Source organism: Salmo trutta, chromosome 18 (assembly GCF_901001165.1).
Source record: "Salmo trutta chromosome 18, fSalTru1.1, whole genome shotgun sequence".
Taxonomy (NCBI): Eukaryota; Metazoa; Chordata; class Actinopteri; order Salmoniformes; family Salmonidae; genus Salmo; species Salmo trutta.
This window is the reverse complement of record NC_042974.1, coordinates 2,582,502-2,600,896: the sequence shown is the minus strand read 5'-3', so window position 1 is coordinate 2,600,896 and position 18,395 is coordinate 2,582,502. Positions and strand designations below refer to the sequence as shown.

General features: G+C 40.1%; 1 protein-coding gene across 1 annotated transcript in view; it reads left to right on the top strand.

The window, feature by feature from the left end:
• Nucleotides 1–15,690, top strand: part of pax2b (paired box 2b) — a 46,287-nt gene extending 30,597 nt beyond the window's left edge. Inside the window, exons 4-6 of the mRNA XM_029699258.1 lie at nt 6,774–6,875; nt 12,793–12,879; nt 13,175–15,690. Of these exons, the coding sequence (XP_029555118.1) occupies nt 6,774–6,875; nt 12,793–12,879; nt 13,175–13,323 (338 nt within the window). The 3' untranslated portion in view covers nt 13,324–15,690. The remainder of the gene's footprint in view (nt 1–6,773; nt 6,876–12,792; nt 12,880–13,174) is intronic.
• The last annotated feature ends 2,705 nt before the right edge of the window (nt 15,691–18,395 follow it).

Genomic DNA, 18,395 nt, shown 5'->3' with positions numbered 1-18,395 from the left:
AGTGAAAAGCCCATTGTCTCTTGGAGAGCTGACTCCTGAAGCTGTAGTGAGTTGCTCCCTATCCCGATGACTCCAGGAGGTCAGCTCAAGGAGGTAAACTGAACCATGCTCTTGAGACTGTGAAACACGGGGACCTCAAGACGTTAATGAAACCAAGGGCCCTTTAGCTATTGTGCCGCTTAGTCCTACACACAATGTGCTCTGTGTCTGTCCACCCCCTGTGTGTGTGCTCTTATCCATGAATACTGCCCCTCTATCCTTTACCCCTATACAACCCGCTCTCGACACACACACACACACACACACACACACACACACACACACACACACACCACCCTCTCTGTGTAGGACCCCCCACCTACTCCAACAGTTCTCTTTGACTTCTTATTACACACTGGTCTGTAACAGACTAATCCTTATTACACACTGGTCTGTAACAGACTAATTCTTATTACTTATCACACACTGGTCTGTAACAGACTAATTCTTATCACACACTGGTCTGTAACAGACTAATTCTTATTACTTATTACACACTGGTCTGTAACAGACTAATTCTTATCACACACTGGTCTGTAACAGACTAATTCTTATTACTTATCACACACTGGTCTGTAACAGACTAATTCTTATTACACACTGGTCTGTAACAGACTAATTCTTATTACTTATCACACACTGGTCTGTAACAGACTAATTCTTATCACACACTGGTCTGTAACAGACTAATTCTTATCACACACTGGTCTGTAACAGACTAATTCTTATCACACACTGGTCTGTAACAGACTAATTCTTATCACACACTGGTCTGTAACAGACTCATTCTTATCACACACTGGTCTGTAACAGACTAATTCTTATCACACACTGGTCTGTAACAGACTAATTCTTATCACACACTGGTCTGTAACAGACTAATTCTTATTACACACTGGTCTGTAACAGACTAATTCTTATTACACACTGGTCTGTAACAGACTAATTCTTATTACTCATGAATGGTCTTCCATTCACATGAATGACATCACTGCACTAAAAGAAAACCTTCCTTTGAAAAATAACTTTTCCTAATTTTTCACAGAACAATAACCATGTGTATGTTTAAGACTGAAACTAGTCTACAGTAGTTTACAGTTATTTGATCATCTACTGTATACTTTAGGCTAATCCACATGTGTTTCCTCCGTTAAATGAATGTAGTTGATCGTTACGGTTGGTGAGGAGAGAGGCAACCGTGTCTGAAACACTTGTATGGTCCTGGCCATTTCTTCACCCCATGTCAGCTGCATTGCCGTTATTAACTGAAATAAACAACAGCAATTGAAAACCAGAGTATGCGCAGTCAAAGATGCCTTCATAAAACTGTGTCCTGTGGTATCATGGGGTATTATGGGGTGTTATGGTGTGTTATGGCTACTGGGGTCGCTCATTAAAGCTCCATTGAGAGCTGATTTAACCCCAGTGAATCACAGTGTCCCTCACGGCTAAACAATATTGCAGGGGCCTCCCTCTCTCTTTCCCTTTCTCCCTCTCCGTCCCTTTGGCTGGCCTTCGCTGGGGCGGAGGGTTCCTGAGCGCTCGGGAACTACGTGCCCGCAGCTCAAACAGCCTGGCTGCAGGGGTAGGACAGGGTAGGAAACCCAGCTGTCATGTCTAATTACAGGCCTGAATACGGAGCAGGGCTGAATAACTAACGCGGGGTCCATAGTGACGCTAGCTAGTAGCTCTGTACAAGGGGCCAATACTGTATGGACAGACAAACTGGCTTTGGCTTTAGAACTACAGTCGTCGTGGTGGGGGTGCTCTGCTGCTTCAGGACTGTGTGTGTGTGTGTGTGTGTGTGTGTGTGTGTGTGTGTGTGTGTGTGTGTGTGTGTGTGTGTGTGTGTGTGTGTGGGTGCGTGCGTGCGTGCGTGCGTGCGTGTGGGGTGTGTGTGTGTGTGTGTGTGTGTGCGCGTGTGTGTGCGTGCGTCTGTGCGTGCGTGCGTGCGTGTGTGTGTGTGTTGGAGGAGAGGAGGAGGACAGGGATCTGGGGTCCAGTAAAGCAGGCTATGTTTAGACTAGTTTGAATGCAGTAATGAACAGAGTTTTCCTCTTCATTCTTCTACGTACTTCTGCATGATTCTTTGATGTGGTTTCTGTCCCATGAGGCACTTGGTCTTTTGGCTTCCGATGTAGTATTAGTGGGAGGAAAAAGACAGAAGAGGAGTGACGGTTGCTTGTGTTGACAGTGTGTGATGAGGATTCTGTTGACTGGCTTTGTGATTCCTGAGACACATTATGAGTCTGCAGATGTCTGTTGAATGAAAGTTCTAACTACCTTAATGTTAAAAGTACTTTATGCTTAGGACAACATCTCTCATTGAAGTGACTATAGACTACAGTATATTTATTATCTGGTCACTATAGACTACAGTATATTTATTCTCTGGTCACTATAGACTACAGTATATTTATTCTCTGGTCACTATAGACTACAGTATATTTATTCTCTGGTCACTATAGACTACAGTATATTTATTCTCTGGTCACTATAGACTACAGTATATTTATTCTCTGGTCACTATAGACTACAGTATATTTATTATCTGGTCACTATAGACCACTGTCTATTTATTCTCTGGTCACTATAGACTACAGTATATTTATTCTCTGGTCACTATAGACTACAGTATATTTATTCTCTGGTCACTATAGACTACAGTATATTTATTATCTGGTCACTATAGACTACAGTATATTTATTCTCTGGTCACTATAGACTACAGTATATTTATTATCTGGTCACTATAGACTACAGTATATTTATTCTCTGGTCACTATAGACTACAGTATATTTATTCTCTGGTCACTATAGACTACAGTATATTTATTCTCTGGTCACTATAGACTACAGTATATGTATTCTCTGGTCACTAGGGTGTAGGCCATTGTCTGGTCATTATACCTGCACTGTAAACCAAGTGTTTAGGATCTGATCACTTTTCTGGAACACTTTTTAAACACATCAAGGCATTTTGAATTTCAATGAAAACGTGTCACAGTGTTTAGATTGTAAACACCAGTGCATGTTTATTCGCTGTAATACTTTTTAAACACATGAAAACGTTTATTCAGTACAAGTCATTAGGTTTTATACACTAAACACTGGGGGTGTTGTTTTAACACTGTAGAGTGTAAAGCCATATTTGCATATTTCCCAGCGTGCCTTTCAAATGAATGTGAGAGATAACCACCAATCCCTGTGTTTGTTAGTGACAGAGATATGATTGTTTCCTTCAATAACTTCTACTACTGAAGCTTTCACCAGATGACTGACTACGTGAATGTGTTTCAATTAAAAATAAACCCTTAATGACCTCATGTTATATATGTCATACGGTCTCTAGTTATGGCCTAGTTATCCTCCACATTGTGGTCTGAAAATCCTGGCTCATGGGCCACATCAGACCTGCAAGTCACAATATGCTGGTTTGTGAAGTGATGAGTAATTCCTATCAGAATCCAGCCAGAGGGAGGATATCCAACAATTATAATATTTTATCATCCACAACCAGCACTCAGAATGGCTGCTATGGTGAAGGACTTAATAAACAGACTACTTAAACCAGGGCTCCCCAACTGGGGATTTCTGTATTTTTTTGTTGTTGCAAATCTGTTCCCGAAGGATTCCTACTCATAATACACATATACAGTATATGTGATCATATAAGATGGTAAACAAGGTTTGAAATTATTACATTTTAGTCAAATATTAAGTCTGTTTGGGCTTCTTGCTGTCAATTTGCAGACTACAAATTACTTGTAATTTCACCATCCACTCAAAAAAAACTGGGCCGTCAGCTGATTGTAATTGGTGACCCCTGACCTAAACCATCTAAACTGGAACAACCATCTCAGTAACGGGTGGAATAAATCCAACCCCTTACAGATTGGATTAGTTTAGAACATTTTGAGTTATTTATCTTTTTATGAGTATAAGATCATTTATTCAATCAATGTGCATGAGGAAAAACAGATATTAAAGCAAACTATTCTAAAGATCAACGAAGCATGCTGGGAAATATGATAATGAGCCCCCCCCGCTGAGAGAGTTAACTCTAAGAGAGTTAGTGAAAATTAGCTCAACACAGTTGAGTAACAACAACACCACGTGATTGAAAATATTTGTTGACTGAAATGTCCTGTTCAGTTGTTCTGAAATGTAGGTAAGGTGGCAGACATTCATTCCTAACACTGATCTGAATTAAAGACATGGAAAGTCACATCAATTTCTAATGACTAAATGCACTCTGAACAGAACAATGGAAAAGTGTTTAAAATCTGAACACCTATATAGGTGTTTGTCCTGGTTGGAAACTGACTGGAAAAAGCTGACTATCATGTTTAATATTGCGTTCTTAACACTTGTGTTTAAGATGGGAACTCTTCATGGCTAATCTAAACACCTAATGTTTAAGTTTCATACACAGACATTTAGGTTATAAACATGTCACATGTTTCATGGTTTTACAGTGATTTACAATGACTCTTTTCTGTTCAAGGGAGATTGTGTGATTAGATGTTGTGCATCCCAAATGGCAGCCTATTCCCTACATAGTGCACTACTTTTAACCAGAGCCCTATGGACCCTATATGCCCAATGGGCCCTGGTAAAAAGTAGTTCACTATGTAGGGAATAGGCTGCCATTTGGAACACAAACATGGTCCCGTTTCTAACCTCCATAAAGGGGTGGTTTAGTCCCGTTTCTAACCTCTGAGAGGGGTGGTTTAGTCCTGTTTCTAAGGGGTGGTTTAGTCCTGTTTCTAACCTCTGAGAGGGGTGGTTTAGTCCTGTTTCTAACCTCTGAGAGGGGTGGTTTAGTCCTGTTTCTAACCTCTAAGAGGTATGGTTTGGTCCTGTTTCTAAGGGGTAGTTTAGTCCTGTTTCTAACCTCTAAGAGGTATGGTTTGGTCCTGTTCCTAAGGGGTGGTTTAGTCCTGTTTCTAACCTCTGAGAGGGGTGGTTTAGTCCTGTTTCTAACCTCTGAGAGGGGTGGTTTAGTCTTGTTTCTAAGGGATGGTTTAGTCCTGTTTCTAACCTCTAAGAGGTATGGTTTGGTCCTGTTTCTAAGGGGTAGTTTAGTCCTGTTTCTAACCTCTGAGAGGGGTAGTTTAGTCCTGTTTCTAAGGAGTGGTTTAGTCCTGTTTCTAATCTCTGAGAGGGGTGGTTTAGTCCTGTTTCTAACCTCTAAGAGGTATGGTTTGGTCCTGTTTCTAAGGGGTGGTTTAGTCCTGTTTCTAACCTCTGAGAGGGGTGGTTTAGTCCTGTTTCTAACCTCTGAGAGGGGTGGTTTAGTCCTATTTCTAACCTCTAAGAGGTATGGTTTGGTCCTGTTTCTAAGGGGTAGTTTAGTCCTGTTTCTAACCTCTAAGAGGTATGGTTTGGTCCTGTTTCTAAGGGGTGGTTTAGTCCTGTTTCTAACCTCTGAGAGGGGTGGTTTAGTCCTGTTTCTAACCTCTGAGAGGGGTGGTTTAGTCCTGTTTCTAATCTCTGAGAGGGGTGGTTTAGTCCTGTTTCTAACCTCTAAGAGGTATGGTTTGGTCCTGTTTGTAAGGGGTGGTTTAGTCCTGTTTCTAACCTCTGAGAGGGGTGGTTTAGTCCTGTTTCTAACCTCTGAGAGGGGTGGTTTAGTCCTGTTTCTAACCTCTAAGAGGTATGGTTTGGTCCTGTTTCTAAGGGGTGGTTTAGTCCTGTTTCTAATCTCTGAGAGGGGTGGTTTAGTCCTGTTTCTAAGGGGTGGTTTAGTCCTGTTTCTAACCTCTGAGAGGGGTGGTTTAGTCCTGTTTCTAACCTCTGAGAGGGGTGGTTTAGTCCTGTTTCTAAGGGATGGTTTAGTCCTGTTTCTAACCTCTAAGAGGTATGGTTTGGTCCTGTTTCTAAGGGGTAGTTTAGTCCTGTTTCTAACCTCTGAGAGGGGTAGTTTAGTCCTGTTTCTAAGGGGTGGTTTAGTCCTGTTTCTAATCTCTGAGAGGGGTGGTTTAGTCCTGTTTCTAACCTCTAAGAGGTATGGTTTGGTCCTGTTTCTAAGGGGTAGTTTAGTCCTGTTTCTAACCTCTAAGAGGTATGGTTTGGTCCTGTTTCTAAGGGGTAGTTTAGTCCTGTTTCTAACCTCTAAGAGGTATGGTTTGGTCCTGTTTCTAAGGGGTGGTTTAGTCCTGTTTCTAACCTCTGAGAGGGGTGGTTTAGTCCTGTTTCTAACCTCTGAGAGGGGTGGTTTAGTCCTGTTTCTAATCTCTGAGAGGGGTGGTTTAGTCCTGTTTCTAACCTCTAAGAGGTATGGTTTGGTCCTGTTTGTAAGGGGTGGTTTAGTCCTGTTTCTAACCTCTGAGAGGGGTGGTTTAGTCCTGTTTCTAAGGGGTGGTTTAGTCCTGTTTCTAATCTCTGAGAGGGGTGGTTTAGTCCTGTTTCTAACCTCTAAGAGGTATGGTTTGGTCCTGTTTCTAAGGGGTGGTTTAGTCCTGTTTCTAACCTCTGAGAGGGGTGGTTTAGTCCTGTTTCTAACCTCTAAGAGGTATGGTTTGGTCCTGTTTCTAAGGGGTGGTTTAGTCCTGTTTCTAACCTCTGAGTGGGGTGGTTTAGTCCTGTTTCTAACCTCTGAGAGGGGTGGTTTAGTCCTGTTTCTAACCTCTAAGAGGTATGGTTTGGTCCTGTTTCTAAGGGGTGGTTTAGTATTTTGTCTTGGAGGACCATCTATTGATTGTATGTGTGTTCTCTCTCTCTCTCTCCAGGTCGAGACATGGCCAACACAACCCTACCGGGTTATCCCCCTCACGTACCCCCCACCGGTCAAGGCAGCTACCCCACCTCAACACTGGCCGGAATGGTTCCTGGTGAGTCTACTTTGTGTAGATATTACATTTTAGTTTAATATGTTATTTTCATTTGAAGATTGTATTAACTGTCTCTCAAATAAAGCAATGACCTGTAGAGTGGACATACAGCACACAGAATTACATGTAGGCTATCAAGAAACTAGTCCTGCTGGAAAACTGAGAGACAGACAGGTTAAAGGACAGAGATAACTGAGAGACAGACAGGTTAAAGGACAGAGACAGACAGAGACATGGTTAAAGGACAGAGACAGACAGAGACATGGTTAAAGGACAGAGACAGACAGAGACATGGTTAAAGGACAGAGACAGACAGAGACATGGTTAAAGGACAGAGACAGACAGAGACATGGTTAAAGGACAGAGACAGACAGAGACATGGTTAAAGGACAGAGACAGACAGAGACATGGTTAAAAGACATGTCCTCTCAGTTCCACTCCAGTATCTTAACTCATTATCTCTCTGTGGTGTATACAGTGCATGAGGCATTCCCAGGAGCCGTCGATAAACAGCTAGCGATCTCCTCTCCTCCGTCTCCCTCCCAGTCATCCACTCGGCCTCCTCTGTGGTCAGAGCACCTCCCTTTCCCCCTCTACTTAACCTGCAGTTCAGGTTCACAACAAACAGTGAAGGGTCACAACACAGCGGCATGGGAGGCCAGTCAATATTTAAATCACTATCTCTCTAAGGAGGGTCCGGCTGGGCCAGGGCTAGTGTTTCACTGCCAGAACACACCAACCAGACACTGGGGCAAGACGGGATGGGACAGGATGCATTCTGGTTACGGCACTGATTCACTGGCTGTTTCCTGGTATTCCCCCTCCCTGTGCTCGTATACCCCAACACAGCAGCACGCACCACCATTTTTCTTTGAGCTGATCAACCCATGCGGAAAGGAAATCCAATCGAGTGCACAGCTGTGTTAGAAAATCATTAACCGATTACAGCATGCTCAAATGGCTTCAGGATTCAGACTCGCTCTCCCGCGCTCTCCTGCGTCCATCCGTACGATCACTGTTTTGTCCACTGGATGCAATGCACACTGGTGATTTTAATTTGAGTTTCAGCGTAGAGTATCAACAACACATACAGCACCTTCAGAAAGTAGTCACACTCCTTGACTTTTTCCACATTTTCAGGTGTTACAGCCTGAATTTAAAAATGATTCCATTCTGATTTAGTGTCACTGATACACACAGTACCTCATAATGTCAAAGGGGAATTATGTTTAAATGTTTACAAATGAATTAAAAATGAAAAGCTGAAATGTCGTGAGTCAATAAGTAATCAACCCCTTTGTTATGGAGATCCTAAATAAGTTCAGGAGTAAAAATGAGCTTAACGAGTCACATAATAAATTGCATGGACTCTGTATCCAATAATAGTGTTTAATATGATTTTTAAATGACTACCCCACTTCTGTACCCTCTGGTCCCTCAACCACAAAGACCAGGGAGGTTTTTTCTCCAATGGCTCGCAAAAAAGGGCAACTATTGGTTGACATTGAATATCCTTCTGAGCATGGTACAGTTATTAATTACAGCAATAATAAACAACCAACTTCACAGAGCTTGAAGAATTTTAAAAAGAATAATGGGTAAATATTGTACAATCCAGGTGTGGAAAGCTCTTAGAGACTTACCCAGAAAGACTCACAGCTGTAATCACTGTGTGATTCTAACACGTATTGACTCAGGTGTGTGAATACTTATGTAAATTAGTGTTTTATTGCCATACATTTTTTTTTTTTTTTTTTTTTTTACAAATGTTACAATCTTTCTTCCACTTTGATGTTACACTATGTAGACCATTGACAAAAAAATGACAATTAAAACTATTTGAATGACTCTTTGTAACAACAAAATGTGGGAAAAAAAGTCAGGGCGTGTGAATACCTTGTGAAGGCAGTGTAACTGCTACTGTGGAATATGAATTAAACACAAAGAGATGTGGTCTTTTTCTGGTTAATACACATGGGGTTTTGATGTCCGGCAGTCACGTTGGTAAAATATTGTATTTATGTTTGTTTGTGATATGTACATTGTAACTCTTTATACTGTAATTACATGAGTAGTTCCACAGTGTAAAGTCACTGTAATTACATGAGTAGTTCCACAGTGTAAAGTCACTGTAATTACATGAGTAGTTCTACAGTGTAAAGTCACTGTAATTACATGAGTAGTTCCACAGTGTAAAGTCACTGTAATTACATGAGTAGTTCCACAGTGTAAAGTCACTGTAATTACATGAGTAGTTCCACAGTGTAAAGTCACTGTAATTACTTGAGTAGTTCCACAGTGTAAAGTCACTGTAATTACATGAGTAGTTCCACAGTGTAAAGTCACTGTAATTACATGAGTAGTTCCACAGTGTAAAGTCACTGTAATTACATGAGTAGTTCCACAGTGTAAAGTCACTGTAATTACTTGAGTAGTTCCACAGTGTAAAGTCACTGTAATTACATGAGTAGTTCCACAGTGTAAAGTCACTGTAATTACATGAGTAGTTCCACAGTGTAAAGTCACTGTAATTACATGAGTAGTTCCACAGTGTAAAGTCACTGTAATTACATGAGTAGTTCCACAGTGTAAAGTCACTGTAATTACATGAGTAGTTCCACAGTGTAAAGTCACTGTAATTACTTGAGTAGTTCCACAGTGTAAAGTCACTGTAATTACATGAGTAGTTCTACAGTGTAAAGTCACTGTAATTACATGAGTAGTTCCACAGTGTAAAGTCACTGTAATTACATGAGTAGTTCCACAGTGTAAAGTCACTGTAATTACATGAGTAGTTCCACAGTGTAAAGTCACTGTAATTGCATGAGTAGTTCCACAGTGTAAAGTCACTGTAATTACATGAGTAGTTCCACAGTGTAAAGTCACTGTAATTACATGAGTAGTTCTACAGTGTAAAGTCACTGTAATTACATGAGTAGTTCCACAGTGTAAAGTCACTGTAATTACATGAGTAGTTCCACTGTGTAAAGTCACTGTAATTACATGAGTAGTTCCACAGTGTAAAGTCACAGTAATTACATGAGTAGTTCCACAGTGTAAAGTCACTGTAATTACATGAGTAGTTCCACAGTGTAAAGTCACTGTAATTACATGAGTAGTTCCACAGTGTAAAGTCACTGTAATTACATGAGTAGTTCCACAGTGTAAAGTCACTGTAATTACATGAGTAGTTCCACAGTGTAAAGTCACTGTAATTACTTGAGTAGTTCCACAGTGTAAAGTCACTGTAATTACATGAGTAGTTCTACAGTGTAAAGTCACTGTAATTACATGAGTAGTTCCACAGTGTAAAGTCACTGTAATTGCATGAGTAGTTCCACAGTGTAAAGTCACTGTAATTACATGAGTAGTTCCACAGTGTAAAGTCACTGTAATTACATGAGTAGTTCCACAGTGTAAAGTCACTGTAATTACATGAGTAGTTCCACAGTGTAAAGTCACTGTAATTACATGAGTAGTTCCACTGTGTAAAGTCACTGTAATTACATGAGTAGTTCCACAGTGTAAAGTCACAGTAATTACATGAGTAGTTCCACAGTGTAAAGTCACTGTAATTACATGAGTAGTTCCACAGTGTAAAGTCACTGTAATTACATGAGTAGTTCCACAGTGTAAAGTCACTGTAATTACACGAGTAGTTCCACAGTGTAAAGTCACTGTAATTACATGAGTAGTTCCACAGTGTAAAGTCACTGTAATTACATGAGTAGTTCCACAGTGTAAAGTCACTGTAATTACATGAGTAGTTCCACAGTGTAAAGTCACTGTAATTACATGAGTAGTTCCACAGTGTAAAGTCACTGTAATTACATGAGTAGTTCCACAGTGTAAAGTCACTGTAATTACATGAGTAGTTCTACAGTGTAAAGTCACTGTAATTACATGAGTAGTTCCACAGTGTAAAGTCACTGTAATTACATGAGTAGTTCCACAGTGTAAAGTCACTGTAATTACATGAGTAGTTCCACAGTGTAAAGTCACTGTGATGTAAGGTGCTGTCTATTATTTCTATGACAGTCAGTTCATCTGGTTGAAGATGGAGAACACAATGTGTTTTTGTCACCACGTCTTATGAAATATATTTTTATCACTCAGCCGTTCTCATCAGTCACGAGCCACCAGCAGTAACATGGTGCTGGTGGATCTCCTTTAAACCCCTCGTTTATCTGACCCACAGACACTAAGATTTAGTGACAGGCCCCAAACACTGTTAAAATCTCAGCCTTTTATTGTCTCATAAAAGAAAGAAACGTGTTGGACCAACAGCATTGCTCACTGGCATGGTCTAAGTTACTTCCTGCCTGCAATGAAATTCTGTGGCACAAAACAGCTATACCTGGGTGTTCAGATCTATAGAAAAGGGGTTCCTTTCCTCGGAGGAAGTCTATAACAAGAGTTTATAATGCCATTTCAACCATCAGAGAGGATCCTAGCAAATGTGTTAAAATCACAGTGTTTATTTCAAATACTTCAGAGTTGTATGATGTGGAATATAGAAGAGGTACAGGACAGTAGATACTAAGACAGCAGGTCATAGTATCATAGTATATAGTATATCATCTTCTTCGGGATCAGTGTCCCGTCCACGGGACGGTTGAGCTAACGTAGGCTAATGAGATTAGCATGAGGTTGTAAGTAACAAGAACATTTCCCAGGACATAGACATATCTGATATTGGCAGAAAGCTTAAATTCGTGTTAATCTAACTGCACTGTCCAATTTACAGTAGCTATTACAGTGAAAGAACACTATTGTTTGAGGAGAGTGCACAATTTTTAACATGAAAACGTATTAATAATAATAATAAATAAATTAGACACAGTCTTGATACAACATTTTGAACAGAAATGCAGTGGTTCATTGAATCAGTCTAAAACTTTGCACATGCAGTGCTGCCATCTAGTGGCCAAAATATAAATTGCACCTGGGCTGGAATAATACATTATAGCCTTTCTCTTGCATTTCAAAGATGATGGTACAAAAAAAATACAAAATAACGTTTGGTTTTTTCTTTGCATTATCTTTTACCAGATCTATTGTGTTATATTCTCCTACATTCCTTTCACATTTCCACAAACTTCAAAGTGTTTCCTTTCAAATGGTACCAAGAATATGTATATCCTTGCTTCAGGGCCTGAGCTACAGGCAGTTAGATTTGGGTATGTCATTTTAGGCGAAAACTGAAAATAAGAGGCAGGTCCTTAAGAGGGTGTACTACAAGACAGTAGATACTATAACAGCAGGTGTTAAGAGGTACAAGACAGTAGATACTATAACAGCAGGTGTTAAGAGGTACAAGACAGTAGATACTATAACAGCAGGTGTTAAGAGGTACAAGACAGTAGATACTATAACAGCAGGTGTTAAGAGGTACAGGACAGTAGATACTATAACAGCAGGTGTTAAGAGGTACAGGACAGTAGATACTATGACAGCAGGTGTTAAGAGATACAGGACAGTAGATACTATTACAGCAGGTGTTAAGAGATAAGGGACAGTAGATACTATAACAGCAGGTGTTAAGAGATAAAGGACAGTAGATACTATAACAGCAGGTGTTAAGAGATAAAGGACAGTAGATACTATAACAGCAGGTGTTAAGAGGTACAGGACAGTAGATACTATAACAGTGGGTGTTAAGAGATAAGGGACAGTAGATACTATGACAGTGGGTGTGACGCGAAAGACCACAACTGTCAGATTTTCTTCAGATCATTCAGTCTTGCATCATTAAAATGAAATGGAGAGAAATAATAAGAACTAAATAGTCTCACAGAAATGCCTATTAAATTACCCTGTATGTTATATATGACGGGAAACGGCTAGCAAGTGAAAGAGTTTCACAAGATAATGGAATGGGACTTTAAAAAGGCTAATTGTTTTGTTTGTTTTACAGGGAGTGAGTTTACAGGAAATCCTTACAGTCATCCACAGTACACAACCTACAACGAGGCATGGCGATTCAGCAACCCAGCGTTACTAAGTGAGTATGACTGACTGGAGTCTTAGAGCATATCACAACCGCTACAGTCTTAGTCTATTGTTTTAACATATCCCTTAAATTATCAAAAAAATAAAATGCATTGGAACATTTTTTTATTGTATTAGACTTGGCCGTTCTAATGAATTTAGGACAGCTAGCGGATACAGCCGTTAGAATATCAGTTATTGAGAAGAAAACAGGAGACATAATTACAGTGTTTTGTGGGTTATGGTGGATGTTGTTTCCAACGGTCCATTTCTTCTGTTAACCTTCCAGGTTCCCCTTATTATTATAGTGCCACATCCAGAGGTTCCGGACCACCTACTGCTGCCACGGCATATGACCGCCACTAGTTACCATGGAAACCAAATCAACCACCACCACCACCACCTACACCACGACTACAACCACGGCTTCGGCAGCGTCCATGTTGCCCCGGTGTGAACAGAGGGCATGAGGGGATACCGTTAAGACAGCTAACAGGCAGCTCCATTTCCTGTATATCACACTACTACACACAACAGAAGAAGAACTGTCCTCCTGGATACTACACTACTACACACAACAGAAGAAGAACTGTCCTCCTGGATACTACACGACTACACACAACAGAAGAAGAACTGTCCTCCTGGATACCACACTACTACACACAACAGAAAAATACCTGATCGTTCAGGATACCATGCAGACAACTTCCCATCAACCATGAATTTGGATAACTTCAAAGTAGTGAAAAATGTAAAATTCTTGGTTCTGATCTGCGTGACTGTACATTACCACTAGAGACTTTGAAAGACTATATATACGTGATACTACTGAGGTTACTGAGGTAAAAAAAAAAAGAAAAGTAAAAGTTTTGAAAATGACAAGGAGGAATTTGTATCTTTTCCTTTTTTGTAATGGTCCTCCGTTTGTTTTTTCCTCCTTCATGGATCAAAACGTTCCTTTACTTGACTGATCTGTCGGCTGACGGAGGAACCCGTCCTGAGCTGAGAGTCCAGAACAGTATAGTAGCAGGCTGTTGTTCCCTTCCTTCTGCATCGGTCTGAACATTCTACTCAAAGGGCAGTGCAATGAGATCCATGCTAAAGACATTGGCGTCAATGCGACTAAGGCTGCCGCGGCTTGGTTCTACTCCTCTATTACAAACAAACGTACAGTCATTCTGTAACCAACCAAACGTTCAGCATGATTAAATGAATCAGTTGCTTTTTTTGATGATGATGATGATGCCAGGAGCAGATTATAAGGCGGTGTTCTCTGTGATACACAATCAGACGGGGAAAAAAGAGAAGAAAAAAGAAAACGCTGAATTGATAAATGAGAAGGACATTGTGACACACCGTGGTCTTCTAATTTACAAGATTTAAAAAAAAAACTAGTAAATATATTCTTAAAGATTTTTTTATTTTGTTTTTATAATTGTTATTGACATCTTAATGAATTGCAGATAATATGCTTGACTTTTTGTTGTTGTCATTTTTATTTGTCAGGATACTAGAAATAATCAGGCAGAATCTATTTTGTATTTGTTTTTAATTTTGCACTATTTTTGAGTTTTGACACACTGGGAGCGCTATTATGCAGACTTTGACCTGGAGGTTTGACACACTGGGAGCGCTATTATGCAGGCGTTTGAACCTGGATGCCTATTTGTCTTGTTTTACAGTATATTATTATTTTTGAATAACCGTTCAAAGGAAGAAGAAGTTCATCATAACCCTTTGGTCTGGAAAGGCATTTCAGATGTCGCTGCTTTCTGTTGACCGTTTCATTGACTTCCCAGTAGCATTATGTCTGGAGATGCTTCAGTAACACTACTGCAATTCCCCCAGTTTGTCTCTACCTTATGTAGTACGCTACTATCCACACATACTTAACCCGTCAAGTTAGCTAGCTAACATTTTAAGTTTGAACCTAAGTCTTTGGCATTAAGATATAGTATAACATTTTATCAATTAACTCTTTTCTGTGACTAACTAATTTAATCATAAAATAGTCAAGTGCGATGGATCCTGAATGGCACCCTATTCCCTTTATAGTGCACTACTTTTGACCAGAAGTAGTGCACTACGTAGGGAATAGGGTTCCATTTGATACGCAGACATAGTATAGTTAGTATAGTAAGTTAATTCTGATGTGGCCATCGTCACATAATGATGTGTCAACAAAAGTTTCAACTAAAAGCAAAGGCAAAGATTTCAGTTAATGCCTTAATCATATGCAATTTTTTTTTTCTTCGTCAAGGTTTCAACTTCCTGTATTTGTTTGTTTTTGTTTTGTCGTAAGACATCATGTGACTTATCCAGCTGGTTTGTCTTGAAATCCCAGCAGTAACACCAACCTGGCTGGAAGAATGGAAAAACGTGATCAAACATTATCTTACATCGTTTTACTGTCAAGTGAATGTATTTTTACCACATTTGCCAAAGACTTTAGTTCTTGTTTTTCTATCTACAGCCTGCATACGTCTGCATTGTGAGAGCAGTATTATAGGAAAAAAAAAACACAAATTGTCCATTATGAAAGTACATGTATCAATTCTATGCAGAGCAGAGAAGGTCTTCATTATTATGCATATTTAGCTGTAAAACCCATAGGAAGGTGATTGAATTTATTTAATGTTATGTTATTTACAAACTGTTGATTTATTTGTAGAATAATTTGTGTATAATGTGAAAACACTGACTTTCACTCTGTAAATACAGTCAAATAATATGTACATCTCTGATCATCCGTATTATGCCCTCTCATTCACTGGAGTCTCACTGGTACAGTTCATTAATAAAGTGTCTAAACTCTTCTAAATCATGGTAGAGCATGGTACTACTTTCCTGTCATGGACACACACACACACACACACACACACACACACACACACACACACACAACACACACACACACACACACACACACACACACACACACACACACACACACCACACAACACACAACACACAACACACAACACACACACACACACCTTGTGGGATTGGAAAAATAACTAAACACACTGAGAAAGTAGAAAGAGAGACAGCGGTTTATGTCCTGTGTTAATTCTCAATGAGACCAACACAGTAGGACATAACTGCTATCAAGGATCGCTTCTAAACTTCTGCTCCTCAGAAAAGAAACAACTCACAGTTATATTACACTTGGGACATGAAACAAACTGCTCTATATTTCCCCTAATATTCATACATGTAGGTTGTGGTTGACTATTAGTATTGTGCAAGCAGAGCAGAGTAGAGCAGAGTAGAGTAGAGTAGAGTAGAGTAGAGTAGAGTAGAGTAGAGTAGAGTAGAGTAGAGCAGAGCAGAGCAGAGTAGAGCAGAGCAGAGCAGAGTAGAGTAGAGTACAGTAGAGCAGAGTAGAGTAGAGCAGAGTAGATTAGAGTAGAGCAAAGTAGAGTAGAGTAGAGCAGAGCAGAGCAGAGTAGAGTAGAGTAGAGGTCTCTCCCTCAGTGTACATGCCAAGTCTCAGAGAACTAACTAGGATTCTGATGATCTATAGAACTACAAGTCACATGGCCTTAATCATTGTGCCAATTCTGTCCCTAAAAAAATGGTGCACATTAGAAGTACATTTGGTATGTCAACCCAGATTCAGGACTCAGTGAAATCCCTTATCTACAGTAGATAAAAACATAAAGGCTAGTTGACCAGCTACAGTCTGAGTGTCTACTTTAAAACCTCTTAGATGTAAAGTCCCCTGTTTTGAGAACCTGCTTGATTCTGGTACCGGTTCCGACGGACATTTTCAGGTCTAAATGGGTCTGTGGACACCATATATGGAAATTGCATTGAGCGGTAGCCCTGATTCTCACGGACACAGGAGTATGTCTCCTCTGCCTGTGTGAAGCAGGATGTGAAATCTGACACCACTTGATGCTGGGATGTCCCTCCTACCATTTCATTCGCTCTACCGACTGTCCATCAACTCCTGGCTGAACCCTGCGTCACAGCCACTAACAATCCTTATATCATAACGCAGCAGGAGAGAATGGTTTCCCCGCTGTAGCACATTCAGAGATGGATTTATAGCCGGTCATCTAAAATAATTCATTGATTTTAAACAAAAAAACACTTTCTGTAGTAGTTTTTAAATGATGAGATGAAAGGTGCATTCCTAACGAGTTCAGGAAGCCATGCTGGAGCTCTGTGAGACTGTACCAAGTTCAGGAAGCCATGCTGGAGCTCTGTGAGACTGTGCCAAGTTCAGGAAGCCATGCTGGAGCTCTGTGAGACTGTGCCAAGTTCAGGAAGCCATGCTGGAGCTCTGTGAGACTGTGCCAAGTTCAGGAAGCCATGCTGGAGCTCTGTGAGACTGTACCAAGTTCAGGAAGCCATGCTGGAGCTCTGTGAGACTGTGCCAAGTTCAGGAAGCCATGCTGGAGCTCTGTGAGACTGTGCCAAGTTCAGGAAGCCATGCTGGAGCTCTGTGAGACTGTGCCAAGTTCAGGAAGCCATGCTGGAGCTCTGTGAGACTGTGCCAAGTTCAGGAAGCCATGCTGGAGCTCTGTGAGACTGTGCCAAGTTCAGGAAGCCATGCTGGAGCGCTGTGAGACTGTGCCAAGTTCAGGAAGCCATGCTGGAGCTCTGTGAGACTGTGCCAAGTTCAGGAAGCCATGCTGGAGCTCTGTGAGACATTCACAGCGATGGGGGCAGATGTTTGGATCAAGAGAGACCTTTAAAAAAGATGCACAATTTTTTCTAACACTAAATATACAAATATGTATTTTACAGTTATAAGGAGGGTGAAATATCATAGTCAGTCGTTTAATAAATTGATTAAACTATATTCAGAAAAAATCTAAGTAATTTCCAGCCTGATTCATACAGTTTTGTTGAATAGAAAATACATCATAAAGTATTTCCTATTTTCATATTTGTATCATATTTGTCCTGTGTGCTTGAGCTTGTGTCCTCAAAGTGACTACACCTCTGCAAATTATAACTATTTTTACCAGAAAGGTAAGATTTTAACCTTTCTTGGAGTATGAAGCTTAACTAGATATTGTTTATGGACCTCTCATGATAAATAATGATGTTGAGGGAATCACGTAGATTACATTTTCGATTACATTTAGTTACATTAAAGAGTTATCTAAGCTGACTAAATAAAATGGAATCATTTACTGAATCTATCACCACAGATTTAACAAAGTCATATTGTTTGTCATAATACACTCCTATACTATGTCTATACTGAATCCACTGAACATGGAATTGTAACATTTTCAGATAAATGTATTTACTTTGAGAAGGGGACTAAGACCATATTGTGCATTTGGAGGGAGGGCTGCAGTTATAAGAATGCCTTCTAAATGTTTTCTTCACGATGAGGATCACTGAACACATAAAATGTTTAACCTCAGTATGGCTTTGTAAAGCAGAATTATTATTTCTAACCAATGTCGCTGAATTCAATTAGTGTTAAGTTACAGCGAGCGAGAGAGAGAGCCTTAACGCTGGAAATCCCTCTTAGAGGCCATTTTTACTCTTTCTTTCTCTCTC